Genomic DNA, 22,938 nt, shown 5'->3' on the forward strand with positions numbered 1-22,938 from the left:
GTGTGATGTCACAGTGTGATGTCACTGTGTGATGTCACCGTGTGATGTCACCGTGTGATGTCACAGTGTGATGTCACTGTGTTGTCTGTGATGTCAGTGTGTGATGTCACAGTGTGATTTCACAGTGTGATTTCACAGTGTGATCAGTGTGTGATGTCAGTGTGTGATGTCCCAGTGTGATGTCAGTGTGTCATGTCAGTGTGATGTGATGTCAGCGTGTCATGTCAGTGTGTGATGTCACCATGTGATGTTACCATGTGATGTCACCGTGTGACGTCACAGTGTGACGTCAGTGTGATGTCACCGTGTAATGTCACCGTGTAATGTCACCGTGTAATGTCACCGTGTGATGTCAGTGTGTGATGTCAGTGTGATGTCACCATGTGATGTCACTGTGTTTTCTGTGATGTCAGTGTGTGATGTCACAGTGTGATTTCACAGTGTGATGTCACCGTGTGATGTCACCGTGTGATGTGATGTCAGCGTGCCATGTCACAGTGTGATGTCACAGTGTGATGTCACCGTGTGATGTCAGTGTGTGATGTCAGTTTGTGATGTCAGCGTGTTTTGTCACAGTGTGATGTCACCCAGTGATGTCAGTGTGAGATGTCAGTGTGTGATGTCACAGTGTGATGTCACCGTGTGATGTGATGTCACCGTGTGATGTCACCGTGTGATGTGATGTCAGCGTTTGACGTCACCGTGTGTGATGTCAGCGTGTGATGTCAGCGTGTGATGTCAGTGTGTGATGTCAGCGTGTTTTGTCACCGTGTGATGTCAGCGTGTGATGTCAGCGTGTGATGTCAGCGTGTGATGTCAGCGTGTGATGTCACAGTGCGATGTCACTGTGATGTCACTGTGATGTCACTATGTGATGTCAGCGTGTGATGTCACTGTGTGATGTCACCGTGTGATGTCACCGTGTGATGTGATGTCTGTATGATGTCACCGTGTGATGTCCATGTGTGATGTCACCGTGTGATGTCACCGTGTGATGTCACCGAGTGATGTCAACGTGTGATGTCAGCGTGTGATGTCAGCGTGTAATGTCAGCGTGTGATGTCACTGTGTGATGTCACTGTGTGATGTCACTGTGTGATGTGATGTCACTGTGTGATTTCACAGTGTGATGTCAGTGTGATGTCAGTGTGAGATGTCAGTGTGTGATGTCACTGTGTGATGTCACAGTGTGATGTCACCATGTGATGTCAGTGTGATGTCAGCGTGTGATGTCAGCGTGTCATGTCAGTGTGTGATGTCACTGTGTGATGTCACTGTGTGATGTCACTGTGTGATGTGATGTCACAGTGTGATTTCACAGTGTGATGTCAGTGTGAGATGTCAGTGTGTGATGTCACAGTGTGATGTCACTGTGTGATGTCACCGTGTGATGTCAGTGTGTGATGTCACAGTGTGATGTCACCGTGTGATGTCAGCGTGTGATGTCAGCGTGTGATGTCAGCGTGTCATGTCAGCGTGTCATGTCAGCGTGTCATGTCAGCGTGTCATGTCACCGTGTGATGTCACCGTGTGATGTCACCGTGTGATGCCAGTGTGTGATGTCAGCGTGTGATGTCAGCGTGTGATGTCAGCGTGTGATGTCAGTGTGTGATGTCACCGTGTGATGTCAGCGTGTTATGTCACTGTGTGATGTCAGTGTGTGATGTCAGTGTGTGATGTCACAGTGTGATGTCACTGTGATGTCACTATGTGATGTCAGCGTGTGATGTCACTGTGTGATGTCACCGTGTGATGTCACCGTGTGATGTGATGTCTGTGTGATGTCACCGTGTGATGTCAGTGTGTGATGTCACCGTGTGATGTCACCGTGTGATGTCACTGTGTGTTGTCAGTGTGTGATGTCAGTGCGTGATGTCACAGTGTGATGTCACCGTGTGATGTTACCGTGTGATGTCACTGTGTTGTCTGTGATGTCAGTGTGTGATGTCACAGTGTGATTTCACAGTGTGATTTTACAGTGTGATCAGTGTGTGATGTCACAGTGTGATGTCACTGTGATTTCAGTGTGTGATGTCACCGTGTGATGTCAGTGTGTCATGTCAGTGTGTCATGTCAGTGTGTGATGTGATGTCAGCGTGTCATGTCAGTGTGTGATGTCACCATGTGATGTTACCATGTGATGTCACCGTGTGATGTCACCGTGTGATGTCAGTGTGATGTCACCGTGTGATGTCAGTGTGATGTCACCGTGTGATGTCACCGTGTGATGTCACCGTGAGATGTCACCGTGTGATGTCACTGTGTTTTCTGTGATGTCAGTGTGTGATGTCACAGTGTGATTTCACAGTGTGATGTCACAGTGTGATGTCACAGTGTGATTTCACAGTGTGATGTCACAGTGTGATGTCACTGTGATGTCACTGTGTGATGTCAGTGTGTGATGTCACCGTGTGATGTCACCGTGTGACGTCAGTGTGATGTCAGCGTTTCATGTCACAGTGTGATGTCACCGTGTGATGTCAGTTTGTGATGTCAGCGTGTGATGTCAGCGTGTTTTGTCACAGTGTGATGTCACCCAGTGATGTCAGTGTGTGATGTCACAGTGTGATGTCACTGTGATGTCACTATGTGATGTCAGCGTGTGATGTCAGCGTGTGATGTCAGCGTGTGATGTGATGTCAGCGTTTGACGTCACCGTGTGTGATGTCACAGTGTGATTTCACAGTGTGATGTCACCGTGTGATGTCACCGTGTGATGTCAGTGTGTGATGTGATGTCAGCGTGTCATGTCACCGTGTGATGTCACCGTGTGATGTCACCGTGATGTCAGCGTGTCATGTCACAGTGTGATGTCACCGTGTGATGTCACCCTGTGATGTCACCCTGTGATGTCAGCGTGTGATGTCACAGTGTGATGTCAGCGTGTTATGTCACCGTGTGATGTCAGTGTGTGATGTCAGCGTGTGATGTCACCGTGTGATGTCACCGTGTGATGTCAGCGTGTGATGTCAGCGTGTGATGTCACCGTGTGATGTCAGCGTGTGATGTCAGCGTGTGATGTGATGTCACAGTGTGATGTCACAGTGTGATGTCAGTGTGAGATGTCAGTGTGTGATGTCACAGTGTGATGTCACTGTGTGATGTCACAGTGTGATGTCACCCTGTGATGTCCCCTTGTGATGTCAGTGTGTGATGTCACCGTGTGATGTCAGTGTGATGTCACCGTGTCATGTCAGCGTGTCATGTCAGCGTGTCATGTCAGCGTGTCATCTCAGCGTGTGATGTCAGCGTGTGATGTCACCGTGTCATGTCAGCGTGTGATGTCACCGTGTGATGTTACAGTGTGATGTCACTGTGATGTCACTATGTGATGTCAGTGTGTGATGTCACTCTGTGATGTCACTGTGTGATGTCACCGTGTGATGTCACCGTGTGATGTCACCGTGTGATGTCAGTGTGTGATGTGATGTCACTGTGTGATGTCACTGTGTTATGTGATGTTACAGTGTGATGTCAGTGTGTCATGTCAGTGTGTGATCAGACCTGATCAGTCACCTGAAACATAACCACCGCTTTGACGGAGTTTGGAAAGCGTATGAGGACGCCCGGCCTGCTAAAGATGCTAGCGTTAGCAAGGCAGCCGCAAAGAAGCCACCGGGACTTACGGGACGGCGAGGCTTTCGAAAAGTCCAAGAAATTTGCCAAAGATGACCCACGGGCTAAGGTTTTTGAAGATTTAATCATGGACGTGATGGTGCTTGACTTACTATGGACTGCCCTTCTTCAGTTTGTTTACATCGATAAGTCTAAGTAAGGGATCATGTATCTTCCTTCAGGATGACATGGAAGCCTGAAGCGACGCTTCTCCGTATGAAACTGCTCACTGTACGTTATCCCACTTAGAACACGGCTTACTACTAAAGCATTCAAAAGTGTGACACAAAATACAGATTAAATCATATTTCATTGATTTAAAATGAGTCTACTCTCGCCTGTCACCGCTCTCACTGCGCAGCAGCTCTGAAAGTAAACACGTACGTTGCCTAGCAACTGCTTCTCATTGTGCGCAGGCCGGCAGGCAGGAAAACTGATTTCTTTACAGATATGCAGCGAAATCATGTCAAATGTGGAGAAGTGACGGGATATCACAGACCTGAGAGAGACGTAGCTGGAGACAGAGTTTGGTTTACCGCTATTTTTTCAGACTGATGGATAAAAGTCCTGCATCAGCTGATTTCTGCTTTCAGCGTCAGACATTAAAAAAATCTGTCTCCAGTTTTGTCTCCACTCAGCAGTCTTTTAGCAGACCGATCGTCCATGCTGTGTTTCTCTTGGTGTTTTTTTCGTGTCTGTTGGCTTCAATCTGGTCAATCTCTGCGTCCTCAAGTCTTTTGTGTCATAATATTGCTCCTGCTGTCGGTCCAGCGTTGTTCTTTACTTTTCTCATCTTTTTTGCTGGGGACATCATTCTCCAGCCAAGTGTTTGGTCCTCTCCAAACAAATTAAAAATAATGCACGGAAAATGCTCCATATTTTGCCTCTCAAATCAGCTGGCGATTTGTAATTGAGCTTGGTACATTAAGGGATTGCCTCTTTAGTCTGACTGTTAGGAACACCACTGAATTTTTGCGATTGACCAATCAGAATTGAGTATTTAAGAGTGCCGTCTTCTAACTTCTGTCAGTGCAATATGCACTGTGCATTATTTTTGTTGTCATTGAGGAATGCACTTTTTCAGTTTGTTTAAATAGAAATGTTTGAATCTAACTTGTGCCAGTGCATTAATTTTCTATGTATATTTATTTTTTGGAAACTTCTGAAATGCACTTTTTCAGTTTGTAATCCTGATGCATGTATTTGCATCATTTCAAGGGGCCTTTATTTTTTATAACAGTAAGTAATGCACCTTATTTAAATTGATGTGAGATATCAAATAGGTTTGTTTGATAGCTTAAAGAACATGTTTGAGAGGCTTACCAATAGTTTTTCGTTGGAAAAATTAATATCTCTTCATTTAAAGAGTCAAAACTGTTTTTGGTTTTGTTCGTGGTATTGATGTCATGATGTTAGGTATATGTGTGTGTTATCGGTTATCGGTATCGGCCTTTAGGAGCTGAAAGTTATCGGTTATCGGTATTGGTTTTAAAAAACAGTTATCGTGCATCCCTAGTCCAAATACCCCTGAGAAAGATGCTTCGCTTAGCTGCTTTGTTGACATCAGTAGAGGACTGTTGCTATGAGAATGTGAGCTTAGTCATTTTGTCTGGCTAAAGAACAGCTAAGTATTGCCCTGCAGGGATGTCAATGTGGAGAATTGCTGCTACATGAACTAACAGCGGGACAGTATTGTTTATTTTACATAATTTGTATTCATTCCTGCAGCTGCTCCTTTCACAGACTGTCAGTCATTTAAAACTGCAGTGTGAGGCAAGATGAGCATCCCACATTATTGCAGCAAGTTGCTAGGAATAATATGGTGATGTCCATTGTTTCAACTGATAATTTCACAGCCCAAAAAGCAAGCTGTTGTTTGGTTGTTGAGCAAGTGACTCGAAATATAACCATTTTTTCAAAACATTGGCACGTGGCTCAAGGGATTGCAGTCTGCCAGTCTTCTGTCTGTCCGTCACGTTGGTCCAGACTGACACATCTCAACAACTATTGTAAAGATTGCCATGAAACTTTGTACAGACATTAACAATGACCAGTTGATGACTCCTACTGACATGTCTGTTGGATGGGTTGCCATGGAATTTATTACACACGTCCAAGCCCGCTCAGGATGAATTTGTATCTGATGATCAACTGACTTTCCAGTTAGTGCTATCATTAGGACAAAATTCTATTTTTTACAGTTTGTACCTTTGTTTGATGAGTAAATACCAGCAAAACCACTGACATACCCATCAGCCTCAGTTGCACTTTGTGTTTATCGCTGATTAACAAGTGTACGCATGCTAGCATGTTAAACTAAGGTGGTGAACGTTAAATCTGTTCAATATTCTCACATAGTCCCACAGTTTCAATGTGTGCTCTTACACCATTTAAGGTAACAAATGTCAGTCATCATGGGGGCTATACAGAGCTAATCAGAGTGTTTCCGTGACCACAGTATATACCTTTTCAGTTGCATTTCTTTCTGAATGAAGCAGTGACAAGAGCTTACTTCTCATTAATGCATCCATGATATGGACATGTTTAGCTGGTGCATGGGTGGGGAACCTTTTTCATATCAAGGGCCATTTCAGTTTTTATGACATCCTTTGAGGGCCATAGAAAATTATTTAACAAATATTTCACACTAACCTCTGTGATAGCTGAAACTGCTTTTCATTGGTGTCTGAGATCAGATGGTAATGATGATGATGGTGTTACTCACAGCTGGTTGTCCAAGTTTGGGTCAGTCAGTCTTGAGCAGAACTGAGTCTTTACAAGAGTCAGTTTTGAAACCATCTGCTCTCAGTGGTAGGTCTTTGCTTTGCAGCTCAATGATCTCGTGTTGTAGGTTGTCAGGCACATCAGCTGGTTCCACATTAAACAGCAAATATGTTTAGTTCCTTTTGTTTACTTTTCATGTCCTGAAACCTCTCAACAAGTGCCTGAAGGAGTTTTCACACTCAGCAGCATATTCAGATTTCATATCAGGCTTTTGTTCTTGCAGAGTAGGAAAATGCACGATGCTGCCCCTTCTAGTTGCACTTGCAAAGCAAAGCAAAACATTTCAGAAGCTGGCTGGAGCTCAAGGTTCAGCTCTGAGAGTGCTTTCTTTGAGACAAACTGACACTTCAGAACATTTTTTCTTTGTCCAGTGCTAGCAGCTCTGCAGGTACAACAAGGCACTCCTTCACAAATTGTCCTTCTGAATGAGGTTTCAGCTTCTGAGCAATTATTAGCTCGCTCACTACGAAACTTGCGTGAATAACACTGTCTCTGTCTGAATGTGGTCTCATGAAAGCTGCTTGTTGGTAGCCAAAACTCCACAGAGGAGCGTTAACTTTATCCATGCTCATCCAATTTAGCATGTTTCAAACTGTTGAGATTGGCCTTTTTCATTACTGCAGGCTTCTTCAACAGAGCACGTCCCCACAAACTAACTTCGGTACATTAGCTTGCCTTTTACTTCAACAAAAAATAATAGTTTGTCCATTGTCTGCATCTATTTTTGATTTCTTGACAGTCACCATCATGCATTCATATGATGCATATCAAGTGATATCAATCACTACATGCGTGTTGCGTCCAGAAAGCACTCAGAAGGATATGTTGGTTTTCTATTTTCGATTAATTTTTAATCTTTTTTTTTTTAAAGGTAATTGCTGTCAAGAGAATTTTTTTTGTATTCATGAATTGCATAACTGGCCGAATGCATCAGTCTTGCGGGCCATACCCCACCCATGCCTGAGCTAGAGCTTTGCTGAACTGGCCATGGTTGTTTTGAGTGGAAGTATCATGCTCCAGTGTCATTATTAGCCTTTGTCTTTGCGCTGTATTCACTTTTACAGATACCAAAAGATGACAGAATGATTTCACAAGATGTCTGATTTTTGCTAAAACTGAGAAAAAGTTGCTCATATCTTGCTTTGTGATTTTCATGATCACATATCCCCAGGTTTGGATATGAGCACACACACTGACACACACACACACACACACAGTTTTTGGACTGCTGGTTTCAAGCCATAACATTATAACTTGACGTTTTTTCAATATCTCAAAAAGCATATTCACCCTCTCACACAGGAAGATGGAGTTTTAACGACAAAAATCAATAATCAATTAGAGTGTTTGTGCCTCCACTGAATTCCATTATTTTTCTACGTGCTTGGGTTAAAGACAGTGTGTGTGTGTGCGCATATGTGTATGTATCTTGGTGTGCAATGAGGGCAAGTTATGTAGAGTATAATCGTGTTTTTGAGATATTGTGTCATTCTGACACTCATCAACCTGAGTGTCAGAGTGTCTGTTGCATTCATGAGTCATTCACTGATTTGATATCAGTGAGAGATATTTAAGTTGTGTTGGTCACAAAAGCAGTTGTAGAACATAGGCCTTGAACACATGCACATGCAAACACACACACACACCCTCATGCTCAAGGCAGAGATTGGTCTATGAGATGTGATGTGTGTCTTCCTGTTTTCACTAAAACAATTAGTCTCACAGCATGACTGAGTGTTGTTGAAGAATATATGTGAACCTGTCAGTACGTGTTAGTGTGCATTTATTTGTGTGCCTGTATCTCATTGCAAGAACAACAGAGAGGTGTACTTCACGTCTGTGTGTGTGTGTGTGTGTGTGTGTGTGTGTGTGTGTGTGTAAAGGAAATGAGCAGGTGGGGGGCATCAAAGCTGAAGTCAATTACAGGCCTTGAAGGCTGTATGTAAGTAATGAGTGATAAATGCTAAGCGAGAACATACACACACGCGCATGCACACGCACATATCAGCAGGATTCAAATTGCCAGAGGTCGACGAACAAACAACTACTAGAGGTTTTCATACTCACAGACAGTGGGGGGGCAGAACAAAGACAGAAAAAGAGAAAAATGTTTTTAAAGTCAGAGTAGAATTTACCTTACCCCTTTACCCTTTCAGAAGGCACAAATTCAAAGTAAATAATTATTTGAAATTGATCTGCTTTGGTTGCTAATTAATTCAAAAACATGGTGAAATGGTTAATTTTGCAGCTCTGTATCATAAATGTATTCATATCCATATCTAATAACGTTAATCTTGTTCTACTGGCCAACATTCTGATAATATCAGTTGTGTTTCATGTTTTAGTCGTGAAGTTTTTTGTGGCCCGGCAGGATGTGTGGCTACTGAGGTGTCAGCTAGTGACGGTCTCATGAAAACATAATGAGAGGCAGAAAGTGACATCAAGGTTTGGGCTTCATTTATTGTTGAAAACACGTTGCAAACTGCACGACAAAGCAGCTGGAATGAAGTAGAAAAAAAAGCACAATATCCAATGTCAGAGCCGTAAATCAAATAAGGATGGTGGGAGGACTATATCCTAGCCCTGCCTTCATCATTTTCTTTCATATTTTCACTTTCAGATGAAAGTCAGTGGTTCACTTGCAGTTTGCAAACAGTTTCAGCTGATCATGTTTGCATTAGAGTCAAGAGACTGATTCTCAGTCATGGTGACAGTTAAAGATTTGACTTGACTTTGTGAGAGGAAGAAGAGGAAGTTCCAGAGAAAGATGGAGGTAAAAGAGAGGTAACACACAGTCTGTGTTGGACAGATAACACATCAGACACACACACACAGACACACACACAGCTTTGATGGCTTTTTCTCTGGTTTTGACAGACCAAAGAAGAACTTCTATGTGTTTCTCTCTGCTGTCTCTGCGGTCGCGTGTGTGTGTGTGTGTGCGTGTGTGTGCGCATGTGTGTGTGTGCGCATGTGTGTGTGTGCGCGTGTGCGTGTGTGTGTGCGTGTGCGTGTGCGTGTTATCAGACGGGGGCAGGGCAACACTATCTCTGTCAGATGAAGTCTTTATATTTGACACCAATCTCTCACTCACTGTCTCTGTGGACCACACAGAAACACACACACAAACACACTGCAGAACAGTGCAAACTACAAAAACAAGCATCTAGAACTTTTGTCATATTTATAGCACTAAACTTTTGATCGAAAGTTAGATAAACCAATTTCCAAGGGATCTTTGTTCTTCCAAAGAACATAAAAAATATTGACAGGTTGACTTCAGAGTTTTGTTCTAATTTCAGCTGGATGTAAGTGCCTGTTAGAGGGAAGCTGAACTTGTACAAAGACAACAAGAAGTAAAAATGAGACAACATAAGATGAGGCAAACCTCACAAATTATGACACTGCCTTTTGAGCCAGCCAGTAAAAATATGTTGTTTCAGTCAGTATTTGAGATCAACAAACAAATGAACGCATAGAGATCATCATTTAAAGTTCTGTTAGCCATGTAGCGAGCATTCACCAGCGGCACTCTGAGAGGAACAGAAGGATAATGCCCAGACATGGAAATAAGTGTTACTGAATTAAATGATTTGGATTTCCGCTGTTATTCAGAATATTCAACGTGGAAGATGTGTCTGTGAGACTAGTCAGTGATTCTGAGTGGAATGAGCATGGATGTGGGAGTGGGAGGCTTCAGCCTAATAATGGAGGCAGTTATACTGTGATGAATGGGGCCTTTATTTAACCAGGTAAGCCCCATTGGGATCACAGAATCTCTTTTTCAAGGGAGCATGCAAACATCGAAAACACACAAAACAAAATATACAGTCTCAACTGGCATCACAGTGTTTCCAGTATGGAAGATGGAGAGTATGATAAGGTGTGTGGTTAATGGGTCAGTACCAGAGGCAACGCCTTTCAGGTTAGAACCAATGACCAGTGAGGAGTGTGTATCCGGAGCAGGGACACACATACCAGCGATTGAAACAGCCATGCAGGTGGGCCAGAGTACAGTGAAATATGTTCATGATTGCAGTGATGACCATCTTCTAAAGAAAGTAGCGCGCTGCCAGAATAGCTTAAAATTGTCAACTAACCCAGTGTTTTTAGCTCTAGTTTGAGCCTGAAGCCACTCGTAGACTGAGAGGGCTGCAACTGCAACTAAACCCCCAGCCCCCCAGTAAGCATTGGAATTGGGTCTGAAATGAAAATGTTCTTGCCGCTGGCTTTTAAAAGTTCAAAAGGTGCTGTAAAATCACCCCTCTGTTGTTCGGCTTGTTGCTAACCAGCGTCATCTGTGCCAACATGGACAACAACCTTCTTAGCAGCCCGTACCTGTAAGACTCGCTTTTTAATGCCATTGTTCATTATCATGAAAACATCAGATTTGCACACAGTCAGACAAACAAAAAATGTCCTCGTCATAAGGTCTTGGCCTTCCTGCTGCTGATAGGCTGTCTGAAAAATAAATCACATTGGACCACAGTGGTGGAGGTTGTTGGCAGCATCTGGTCCAGAAGTGACTTTTCTGCTGTCAGTACTGAAGCGGAGAGCCTCTGAGCAGCAAACAGAGACGAGTTCCACTGCTCTGAATCACACTACCCTCTGTTTCCATCACCCCTCTGTTAGTTTCATAGTAAGTCAGTCATGCAGTCAGTAATGTGGCTTTGAGACATGACTCAGTTTGTAAAAGTTCATATATGCAATGATTCAACTGACATTTCAGACCATCGCTGTTTATGGGATGCCCTAATGTTCATTAAACAGTTTCATAAAACGCCAGGATCAGCTCATATCTTTGATTAATTTTAAACTTTTCAATGTATACGGACGTGTCTTTGCCTCAGTTTTCCCCACCTAGACCATCTGTGCCCGCTCTGACTTTTTCATTGATTGTTGTATCTAAAATTTGCCTCACATTTTGTCTGAACACACCTGCCTGCCGTTTTCACACACTCATCAGCCATAATGAATGCGCATATATTCTACGTTTTTGCGCGCGTGCGCACACACACACACACACACACACACACACACACACTCAGTCTGCATTGTGTTTGAATACAGTTCTTTTCTCGGTTCACACTGTGTCTTCGTCTTTTGGCACAAACTGTGTGCCTCTTTGTCAAACATCCACCTCTTCTCTCTTACTCAGGAACACTCTTTTTCACACATTTTACCTCTTGCTCATGCACACACACACACACACACACGCACTGATAAGACTGCGGATGTAGCGGTATATGAAGCATGCAGATTGCTACTTAAGATGCAGTTAGGCAAGCCGACAGAAAGAGGAGCAGGAGCAGATGAGGGGAGTTAAGTAGTTCAGAAAGCAAGTCAGCACTCCTCCTTTCACTTGTTCCCTTCTCTCGATTTATCCCCCCATCTGCTACTTCTGACATCTATGTCTTCCTCCCTTTCTCCCTTCTTTCCACGTTTTTTCCACCAATCTGCTTCTCTCCTTATTCTCCCTGTTTTTCTTCACCCTTCTTCGTTTCCACAAGCTCCTCATCCCTCATTGTTTTTTATCCCACCTGGCTCCGCTGTTGCTCCCCTCTTTATTCCTGATGTAGATTATTTTGCTTGCATCTGCTTCTCTTTCCTCCTCCCCCTCCTCTTCCTCCTTTCTGTTATCCATGTCCCTTTAGCTTTCCCTGCCTCCTGCTGTTAGATACCCAGGTGTCTCAAAACATGTTGGTGTAGGAGAAAACACACACACACACACACACTCACACACACACACACTCACACACACACAGCTGTATCATTTGCAAACCAAGTGATTCGCTGTAAACTGGGAACACGCCTCCCCATGTGTGTAATGCTTGGCATTCATCAAGCAAAACATCTGTGTGTATCCCTTTTGACTGTACTTCTGAGGGCCGCATGTCTTTCACAGAAGATTTTTGGTCGGTCCTCCCAGGGATGAGCATTTGTTTGTCTGCGGTGGTTAGGCTTAGTGCTACATAATTAATCAAAGTCAGCGTATGTGCAGTAAGTTCAGAACCTCCAGTGTTTATGTGTGTTTCCAGTAGAAAATGCAATGGCTCTCTGTAGATTTACATTATTCCACCGATCTTCAACAAGGCATCTGTTATTTGTAAATGCTCATGTTTCTCTCAGACCTAAAGGCAAATAAAATTATTTAAATCCTGTGTGAATAAGATTCCTTTTCCTATTGAGGTCTGTGATAAAATCACTAACATATGATTTTCTTTCTTTCATTTACTCATTCGGAAAAGATTTGAGTGGCTGCTGTTCATGACCAGTCTGAATGAGTTTTCTTCCTTCAGACAAATATTGATAAGACAGAAAATGTAATTATCAGTTGTGATGCCAATCCTGAAGTTTTTCCGACATCCACTTGGCTCCTGTTGGAGCCGTGTAGTGCCTGCAGCCATGCTTCTTTTATCTCAGAAACATAGCAAAGTTCAGATCTTCTGTTTCATCCGAGGACACCTGAAAGTTATTCATGCCTTTGTTAGAGCCCACTTACATTATTAATCCTCATTTTACTTGCAAGTCAAATTTAAATTCTGGTTGTTCAGATTTCAAGAGATCAAACCACATCTGCTCAGATTTCTCCTGGTTTATTCTCTTTATAGCTGTTCTAGTGTGTTTTAAAATTCTTGGTATCCCATTCAGTGCCCTGCATGAAAGATCTGCAACACATATTGGTCTTCAGTACCATACCTAGACATAATCACATTAAGTCCTTTTATGTGTCCGACCACCAAAAAAAAACAAATGCCTGAATCTGCAAAATCTATTTTAATTTTATTTCCATCCTAGCCTGTTTCCTCTTGTTTCCCTGTATCTGTACTTCAGATTATAGATTTTGTATCGTCCTGATTTTACTATTGAATATACGTTTTCCTATTTTATATTTGATTCTATATTAAAATAGTTCTAAAAATAAAGTTACCTATCAAGGAAAATTACCTGACTTGCACTGGGGAAACTAATGCTTCCTGAAAAGGGCTTTAGACAATACAAAACACAAAAAACACTTTTCTTTTTAAAGATAGATGTTCCATTTAGACATTATTTTGTTTAAATGTGCGTGTCTGTGTGAATGTGTGTACTCTCATCATCATCATAACAAAGCCATAAGGAGACTCATCCCACATGAGTCCCCTCAGGTGTCAATGAATCATCCTCTAAACAATCATTAAGGACTCAGCAAGGGTTCTAGGATGGCTGTGGATGCAACACAGCTGGCATCTCTCTCTCTATCGCACAAACACACACACACACACACACGCTAGCAGCAGTGTTTAACATGCCAGTCACCAATCTACACTAAACTCATGTGTTGATGTGTTGCTGTAACTGAGCTGTGGATGCCTGCAGCGTACTGAGTGGTGTAGTTCTGTGTACCACTGTAGCATTGATGCAACAGTAGATGGCAGTAGTGTCCCTTCATGAAGCGATTCTCATTGCTCGAATACTCATTCTTGCATTCTCTCACATTCACTTTGTAATGCACAGCAGTGGCAGCGCTTGCAAAGAGAGGGTTAGTGCAGGAATTGGCTTTGCTGCATGTGGAGGAATTAATATGCCGAGCAGTTCTGTTTTGCCAGTGTTCTTCAGCAATGTCGAACACATCGGGAATGTTGCAGCTGATTTATGTTAATATTTGTCAGTAATTTTCATACACATACTCACACACCATTACCTGTCATGTGGGAGCAAGCGGTATCATGGTGCGTTGGCCACTCAGCCTGGAAATGAGAAAATTCACTCAGGCACGACCGGACAGCCCAGAAAAGAGGACCCCACTAATTATTAACATATACAAGCACGCACACATGAACACAGAACTAAATCTCTCTCATTGCCAATTCTCAAGGGGAATTAATTACCATGCTATACACACACACACCATCAGAGACATGCTGAGGTAGGCCTAATTAGGTGTCTGATAGCATTGGCTTAACTAAATTGACCACATACACATAAGCACACACATCTATGCCCTTACATATCAATGTGGAAAACCAGCGTCTTTCAGTCACTTCCTCTACTGTCTGGTGGCAGTTTTTCTGTCCTTTATGTTTCTTATGGTCTTAGGTTTCTTCCTGATTTCCTTCTCCACTCATTTTTATCATATCATGTGTGTCCCTGCACACAACTTTTATCTTCGAGGAAAAATATTGCTTTCCAGGAGTTGATGTCACCGTGTTTGACATTTTGCAATTTAAGGATCTGCTAATTGGCAAGGTCATAAAATATACTGCTGTTGTTCTGAGAAGGAAAACAAGGGAAAACGTTTGCACACTACACATAGCAGGCCTGCACCCATATAAAAAATGTGTCCCTCGTAATTCATCTCAAATTTCCTTTTAAAACTTGCTTCATAATTCTAAAAGAAAATCATCTTTGTAACTATTTTATACAAAATACAGTTAAGCTTATTTAGTGATTGACAATGTTTGACCTGAGAATATAGAAGAGACTAGACATGCAGTCAAAACAGCCAGGTTTCTCTACAGCAGAAAACATATGTTCTTTGCAACTAGTGACATTATTGTCTATCTAATGGCTCTCTGCTTATTGTCTCTGTGTCTGTGGATTGACAACATACGAGGAGGTTTATGTCATGGCCATAGTCTGTGATTACATTCATTACAGTGATCTTAATTAGCGCTGCAACTAGCCTCAGATGGCCTCATAATCGATTGTGGAGATTACTTAGTCATTTAAAATAGCAGAAAATACTAAAAAAAGGCCAAGAGAGAGACAGACAGAGAGCAATTTGAGAAAATCATGGAATATGCAAGAGAGAGAGAGACTGTTTCTAATTCAGCCTTCTGAATATTCCTAATGAAACCCACCTAATGTTATTCATGAGTTTTCCTACTGTGCCTGCAGTCCAACCGTGGACCTGCTATCCAGAAGACCATCACTTCACAAAACATCTGACACAGAGGAAGAAGAGGGGCAAAAAAATGTCCAGGAGAAGAAAGTGAGAGTGAAAGAAAGGGATTAAGAGAGGGAGGGAGAGGGAACATGAGAAACATGGCTGAAGATGAGACAGATGTGCTTCATGGGAGGAATCATAATTTGTGAATGAAAATGAGTACTCTTATTAAACAAGAAAGTATGGCTCTGTTGCATACTAATGAAGTGACGAAGGCTAACGGAGTTTATTCCTTTCTGACTTCTGTTGATTTCTTTCTTGCCGTCTTTCCTATTTATTTTGATCCTTCTTCCTCTGTTGTTATTGTCCACATCTATATTTGGACAGTGTTCAGTCAGTGTGTATGTGTGTGTGTGCGTGTGTGTGTGTGTGTGTGTGTGTGTGCATGTGCGCTGTATGCAGTAATGTATGTTACTGAACTCCTGTTGGTTATTGCCTAGAGGCCAGAGCATAAAGTGTGTGAAATGTACAGAATGTGTGTGGGTGTTTCTTTCTTCTTGAACCAAATAATCCCAAATGATGAACAGTAAGCAGCCAACTGAAAGGATAGTTGGTTGAACTAGTGAAGATGCTGCTGTAAAAAACGTCTCCTTGTTGCTGTTCGTGAGCTGTAGTTGGATATTTCAGATGGCCTCAAAATTACAATGCAAGTTGGAGACATTTAGCCAATAATCAACATTAGTGTGTCACATTTTCTCTGTCCCAGTGTCTCATTTGCAACGAGCATATTTGTTTCATGATTGTTGTACAACCCTTACAGACAGAAAATATTCAATTATGTTTTGCCGAGATATGAATGTGTGTGTGTGTGTGCGTGTGTGTGTGTGTTTGAGTGGATAATAAATGCTGAGATCTTATCAACCGGGGGGCAGTCACCATAACAACAGTTACTGTGATGCAACTGTGCATTATTGTAGCTTAGTGACTACATAAACAGTATTATACCACTGTTCCGTGTGGGTTTCATTATGTTAGTCTCACATCCTCCCTGTCTGAGCTGTTGTACCTGAAATCTACTGGAGCCACTCTCCCAGTTTGGGGGGGGGGGCACAGCCGCTAATGCTCCGATTACCACAGGGACAACTTTGGACTTCTTCCCCATCTGTTGCAGTTGTTTCTTCAGCCTCTTTCTAATGTTACTGTCAGCTGGGATTGCCACATCCATAACAAGTGCCCTCTTCTGCCCCTTGTGAACCACCACAATGTCTGGTCTGGTTAGCCAGCCGCTGCTTGTCAGTCTGGAACTTGAAGTCCCACGGGATCTTAGTTCTGTTGTTCTCAACCACTTTGATGGGTGTGTCCCATTGGGACTTCTAATCCACACTTGGCACAGATGTTCCTGTAGACTATCCCAGTCACTTGGTTTTGCCTCCCAGCATATGCTGTCCCAGCTTGCATTTTACACGCTGCTACTATGTGCTGAGCTGTCTCTGGGGCATCTTTGCACAGGCTGCACCTTGGGTCCTGTCTGATGTAGTAGACCACTCTACAGATCTGGTGCTGAGGGCCTGTTCTTCTCTATCTCATGTTTTTCTCACTCGCTGTCCTCGGAGCTCCGCTAGTCGCTGCCGATTCGGATTTGCCTTGCGGACATGTAGCCTTTGTTTGCAATAAAAAAGGGTTAACCCGTTTAGAAACAGCATTCTTTTTTTTGTTTTTTGTTTCAGCATGCTACTGTCTTCTCAGGGGCAACACTTCCCACAAGGTTAAGAACAAGTATAGATGTAAAAATGGGGTCGTGGTCAGCACCAGTCATTCTCTCTGGGCTCATGGAAGACGGATGGACTTCCTGTGGCTGGCTGCTTGTGATATGACCAAACTTTTAGTGTCTGAGTTGTGTTCCCAGTTCATCTGTTGATCCTGCACAGAACCTGGCTGTGTTTAGTTCTGGCCTACTCCTATCTGTTGCTATTGCTTTGTGTCTCATATGACAGGCATGTGTTTCTTAAATTGTGGGTGGCTTCCCTGTTTCTGGTAGGTCTCAGCATGGCAGGAATAGCTGTATTGTCATGAATCTCTGTGAGACTATAAATTTAACCACTGGGTTTCAGGCTGGAAAGGTCATCGCAAATAGCTAAGACACAGCATTATAACAAGGGGGGGGGCGCGTGGGGTAAGGGAGGAAAAGAGGAGAAGATCGGAGAGGGAAGCTGTAAATTTCAGAAGTTAAGAGAAGAGGAGGAGAGAATAGAAAAAAGACTAGTGTGTTTTGGAAATTTGTCAAAGCTTGTGTAGGCCTTGAGCCAAATGCAACAGTCCAGTCTGGTTACACACTGATAGATGGTCATAAGAAACACTTAACTTCTGTCACTGAAATTAACAGGCAACAGCCTTCTGTCAGACCTGCACTGTGTGTGTGAGAGAGTGTGTATGTGTTCATATAATATGTCTGCCAGTGCTTTTCCCTTTAAGGTTCTTACAATGTCATCTACAGCATTCATAAGTAATCCCAATCTAATCAAATGTCCCATATTCAGTACAATATGCCGTCGGCGAATGTACATCCACCCTAACATGTTCTCCATTAGGCCTACCTCAATTTGTGTGTATGTGTGTGTAAGCTCATAATGCTATCCTTTGTCAGGTTTAATTAGCAATCATTTCATCTGTACCCCCCCATCACATAGAGTGATTTCTTACAGTATGTGAGTTCATGGCAAGCCTCGGGCTCCTATATGCTAACCCTGACTCTGCTGCACTTATACTCTAATATTGGAATGACAAGAGTAATGCAAAGAAATCCTTTACGTTCTCACAAACAGAAAACTGAATGCAAGGAACTGAGCATTCTGAGTTAGTGCTTGTGCATCTAAATTGCAGAGGCTTTCAATATAAGCATGTTTAATAAAATGAAATTACAAGTTGTGAAACTGAGCATCTGGCGGACGAGCCTAGAGATCTGGTGTAAATGAGATTATCAAGCTGCACAGACACACGGTCCAACAGTCTGTTCTTACAGAGGTTAGACTCAAAGTTAAAGACTTGGAAAAACCTGCTGTGAGGGACATCCCCTTTCATCTTGTGACTGCAGACCATGTAATGTTCCTGGTTTCTCTTCAGCAGGGGAACTTTGTTGGACGTCATCCCCTTTACTTTCCATTTTACCCGTCTGTCTCCTTTCTGTCATGTTAAAATGTTAAATATATCATTAATATTGAAATACATTTTTGGCCACTTGGAGGCAGGGGAAAACAAGTTGTGAACACATTGACGCGTCTCCTTTTGAACTGATAGGGCCAACTCAACAAACTCCTGAGGGAAATATGTGGCCCATTTAGCTGCTAAATGCTAAATTATTTCATTATTTCATAAGCACTTGTATACATTTTTGTTTTTTTTAGTTATTATTTGTAACAACTACAATCTCTCAGTCAATTTGTACCATTGTATAAAGGTAAAAAAGCTAAATGTCCCTGCTATAATATATATGTAAATTTTTTATAATGTTTTACAAGCACAATACCTATATACTATGTATAATCTCTATGGATCGTATTGGCATGTGCACAAACACACTCTGGCAGAGTTCCTGTGACTCACATCTTGTCTTTGTCTGTGCACGTGTGTGTGTGTTTTAGTGATGCTCTTGCTACTGGCTGTAATTGGCTGCGTGAAGCATATAGACACTGCTCTCTAGCTTGTTATCAGACTGACAGGCAGATTGGAGAGGACAGCAGTGTCACTCTGAGAAACACAGCAGACCACAGAGGCAAGAAACACACATGCACACAACAAGAGGCATATACAGCACAAGTGGACGGCGTGCAGAGCAAACACACACAGGCGCTCAGACACATGCATGTGCTGTGATACTAACAGGCTGTGACAGTGAAGAGAGTGTGCCTAATGTATTGCTTTTAGACAATCTGAAAGGAGATGGGAAGGTCAATAGAACTCAATAATGTATGCACACAGTCAGCTTAATATAGGGAAAGGGGAAAGGAAAAGACAACTTTGCTGCATGAGAAAAGGTGAAGACAATGGTAGAAACAAAAAGGATGCTTGAGTGGATATGTGCATATGTTTGGTACTGTGTGCAGCCTAACTATGACCAAAGCTGTTTTATATGTGGAGCAGCGGAACAGTGTTTATTCAGACACTAAAATGGTGCAACAAAAATGAAAGTCTGACAAAGTGCTGGTCCCATTCCAGCTCAATGAGTCGCTGACTTCTTGAGAGAAGCTGGAGGACTTTTCTACCTCTGGCCTTGAGAGCTTTTTGATAAAAGTGAATCAGCCTCTGTAAACTTTTGTTCTCTTTAACACTGGAATGAATCTTCCTTTTTGGAAATGCAGTTGACAATCTGTGCAGAATTAGCTAATCCTCTTCTCTCTCCTTCTGTCTAGACATCAGACCTTGTTGAGGTGCTCCCAGTGCAAGATGGCTCGCTACTGCAATATCACTTGCCAGGTATAGTGTGTGTGTGTGTGTGCGCGCATATAAAAGTGTTTATATACTGTATGTTGGTGTGTGTCTGCCAGTTTGTTGAGATGCCCCTCTCCTGCAGAGACAAGCATGGTCTGACCATAAGAGAGAGTGTAAACGTCTGAGAAGCCTCCTGCCGAGAATTCCCACCGACTCGGTCCGTCTGGCTGCGAGGCTTATCTTTGCCTTGGTATGAGTGTGGACTCAAAATAATGTACACAAAGAAAGATGCCATAAAAATTGCTATTTATGCCTTTCCTTAGGGTTGATTGACTGTACATTACTTCTGTGCTGTCAGAAAACATCTTGATTTTTCAGGTTATCCGTGTATTACTGCCACTAAAAGATTAAAAGCCCCTCAGTTGGTTTAAGAAATTTCCACTTGCTCTTGCACTTATGAAATCCTCTTGAAAACTAATAGATAGAGAGATAGCAGATAAATAATCCTGTAAAGCTGTAATAACATGCTAATGCCCCCTTCTTCTTTTTCCTTCTAGTCAAGTCCACCTAAGAGCAGCAGTGAGGAGCTCTACACTTTGGAGGAGCATGAATCACGTAAGTCTCTCCGCCAAGAGTGTTTTTTTTGAGTGTGTGTGGTTGTGTTTTGCCTGGGTCTAATGCCAGTGCAGTAAAAAATAAAAAGGTTGTGTTGTCCACCACATCTAAGCTCTCTGCAGAACATTAAGAGTAGTTGTATTTCCGTAAAGCTCTTTCTTGACATAATCACAAGCTCATAGGGACGGACAAATGATTTTTTTCTTTTTCTTTTTTTTTTTCATTTTTGACAGACCTGAGTTCTGTGTCTGAGGAGAAAAAACATGGTCTGTCTCAGCTGGCATCCATGTTAGAGTTGTACCTGCAACAGGAGCTTCCTGACCCGGCACAGGAAATGACAGCAGCACTGCCACCTTCCTGTAGGGAGCCACTCAGCCTCATTGCAAAGGTGGGCTAATTATATTATTTCAATATAAATATTCACATGTTTGTGAATTTGCAAAAAGTACATAGACACATAAACACCATGGCACACTCATGCACGTAGACATGCGCAGCCTGTGGTTGTGCCTACCCGCGCACAAAAAGACAGACAAACAGACAAAGCAACTGTTAATTGCATTTAGCATCCCCTGCTGCGTTTGGATGGACCCCAACATATGTCTAAGATCTTCCCAGCATCTGTGATTAGGTCCCTGTGTGTGTGTATTCCCAGAACAACCTCAGGTCTTATTCTCTTAAAACACACCAGCTGCCTTCACTTGAAATTTAACCGCTAAATCGTTGTGTGCGAGGATGTGTTTGTTTGGATTTCGCTCTACCTCTGTTACCTGTTTCCTCTTTGAGATGTCATGGCTCCAAGGTGTTTAAATTCCAACGTGTGTGTGTGTGTGTGTGTGTGTGTGTGTCTGTGTCTGTCTCTGTGTCTGTGTCTGTGTCTGTGCGTGCGTGCGTGCGTGCGTGCGTATGTGCGTGTGCATGTGTGTGTGTGTGATGTTTGTACCATCACAATGATTGTATGAGTATGTGTGTGTATTAATTGAAAGCAGCCAGGGGAATGAGCTAAGATTGTTTCTATAAAACAAACATGAAAAGTACTCATCCGCCCATAAATTACATGTTAGAGTTTGGTTTAGGTGATAAAGAAAATGTGTTTGCCTCACTCATGGCGGGGCTCTGGGCATGACCAGTTGGTCTTCCACCAATTTGATCCAGACTTAAATATCTCGATAAATATTGGATCCATTGCCATGAAATTTGGTACAGATATTCAGCGTCCCCAGAGAATAAAATTTAATGATCCCTTTGGTGATCCATTGAGTTTTCCTCTAGCGCAACCTTGAGGTTGACATTTTTCTTCAAAGTGAATTACCTTGACAGCTACGTATTTGATGGATTGCAATAAAGCATTATATCATTGTCATTAACATTGTCACTGTAAGCATGTTAGCATGACAACCACTACCATTTTTACATTTATTTCACCAAATACTGATAAAACACAACATTTGCAACCAACAGTTTGCTTTACAATGAGCATTACAGCCTCACAGAGCTGCTGGTGTGACTGTTCGCTCTTTGTCTTGTTGTTTTACATACACACACACACGTACACACACTCACAGACACACACAGATTTTTGCATGAGGATTTGTTTCCATGTTTTTGCATAATATATCGTTATTATGAGAAAGCAAGCTAGAGAGTGTAATTTGATGAGACAGTGGTGTGTGAGCGGTGTGTGCGTGTGCGCGCGCGCGCGTGCCTATGAGCGCATGAGTGTGTGCGTGTGGGATTGGATTGTGAAGCTGGGAAAACTGAAAAGCTGCTGATTAAATGCGGTTCAAGATTCCGATGGGAATTCTGCTCCAATCTGAGGGAGACGAAGAGCGAACAACACTTAATGGATTAAAGAGAAGAAGAAAGGGAGGAAGAGTGTGTGAGAGACAAACGAGAGGGGAAAAGAGAGAGATGAGGGAGGGAGAAAGTCATACAGGCAGAGATCAAAGGAGAGCAGGAAATGTGAAGTGTGTCACAACATGAAATGTAAACAGAAATTGTCGGACTAAGTTAGCAACTTTATGAAGAACACTCGCTGAAAATACATTTGTCAGTTGACATAAATTGTGACTGAGTGTTACCTTTCAAAAGCAAGAGCCAAGGGAATGAGACAGACAGGGCTGGGAGCTGAAGCTGCAGGATGACACACCTCACCTTTAAGTTAAATACATGAAACTAAACCTGTTGCATTTCTGATGTTTGTCTTTTGATGTGTATGTGAGGCCACTGAAGCTGTAAGCTTCGACTGGTAGAGTAACTTGAGTAATTGACTGTCGTGTGTCTGTGTTTGTGTCCTGGACAGTGTGGTGACTCACAGAATTCATGTTGAAGCCAACAGCACACCGTAGGTTACTTTCTCACCCTCTGTTCCTTTCGTCCCATTCTCATGAACACAATGTCTCAGGAACTCCTTGAGGGAATTCTGTAATTCTCTGAAATGCATACGCTAATTCTGACACAAGTTCTCACAAATGTCTCATAGGATAAAGTAATGAGGTGATGACATTTTATATCCAAAAGGTCAAAGGTCAACTTCAGTGTGACATCATAGTGTTCTGCAGAAACTCTTTTCTGGTCATTATTCAACACCATAACTCAGGAATAGGTGACACTTGAAACTGTGCTGATTG

At 42.5% G+C, this 22,938-nt stretch overlaps 1 protein-coding gene across 3 annotated transcripts in view; it reads left to right on the forward strand.

Moving 5' to 3' along the window:
• Window positions 1-22,938, forward strand: part of smyd3 (SET and MYND domain containing 3) — an 84,341-nt gene that overhangs the window by 10,453 nt on the left and 50,950 nt on the right. For all 3 annotated transcript variants that reach the window (XM_041962003.1, XM_041961903.1, XM_041961974.1), the window contains exons 4-7: window positions 19,675-19,738; window positions 19,836-19,943; window positions 20,251-20,308; window positions 20,542-20,696. In XM_041962003.1, the coding sequence (XP_041817937.1) occupies window positions 19,675-19,738; window positions 19,836-19,943; window positions 20,251-20,308; window positions 20,542-20,696 (385 nt within the window). The remainder of the gene's footprint in view (window positions 1-19,674; window positions 19,739-19,835; window positions 19,944-20,250; window positions 20,309-20,541; window positions 20,697-22,938) is intronic.

Source organism: Chelmon rostratus, chromosome 1 (genome assembly GCF_017976325.1).
Source record: "Chelmon rostratus isolate fCheRos1 chromosome 1, fCheRos1.pri, whole genome shotgun sequence".
Taxonomy (NCBI): Eukaryota; Metazoa; Chordata; class Actinopteri; order Chaetodontiformes; family Chaetodontidae; genus Chelmon; species Chelmon rostratus.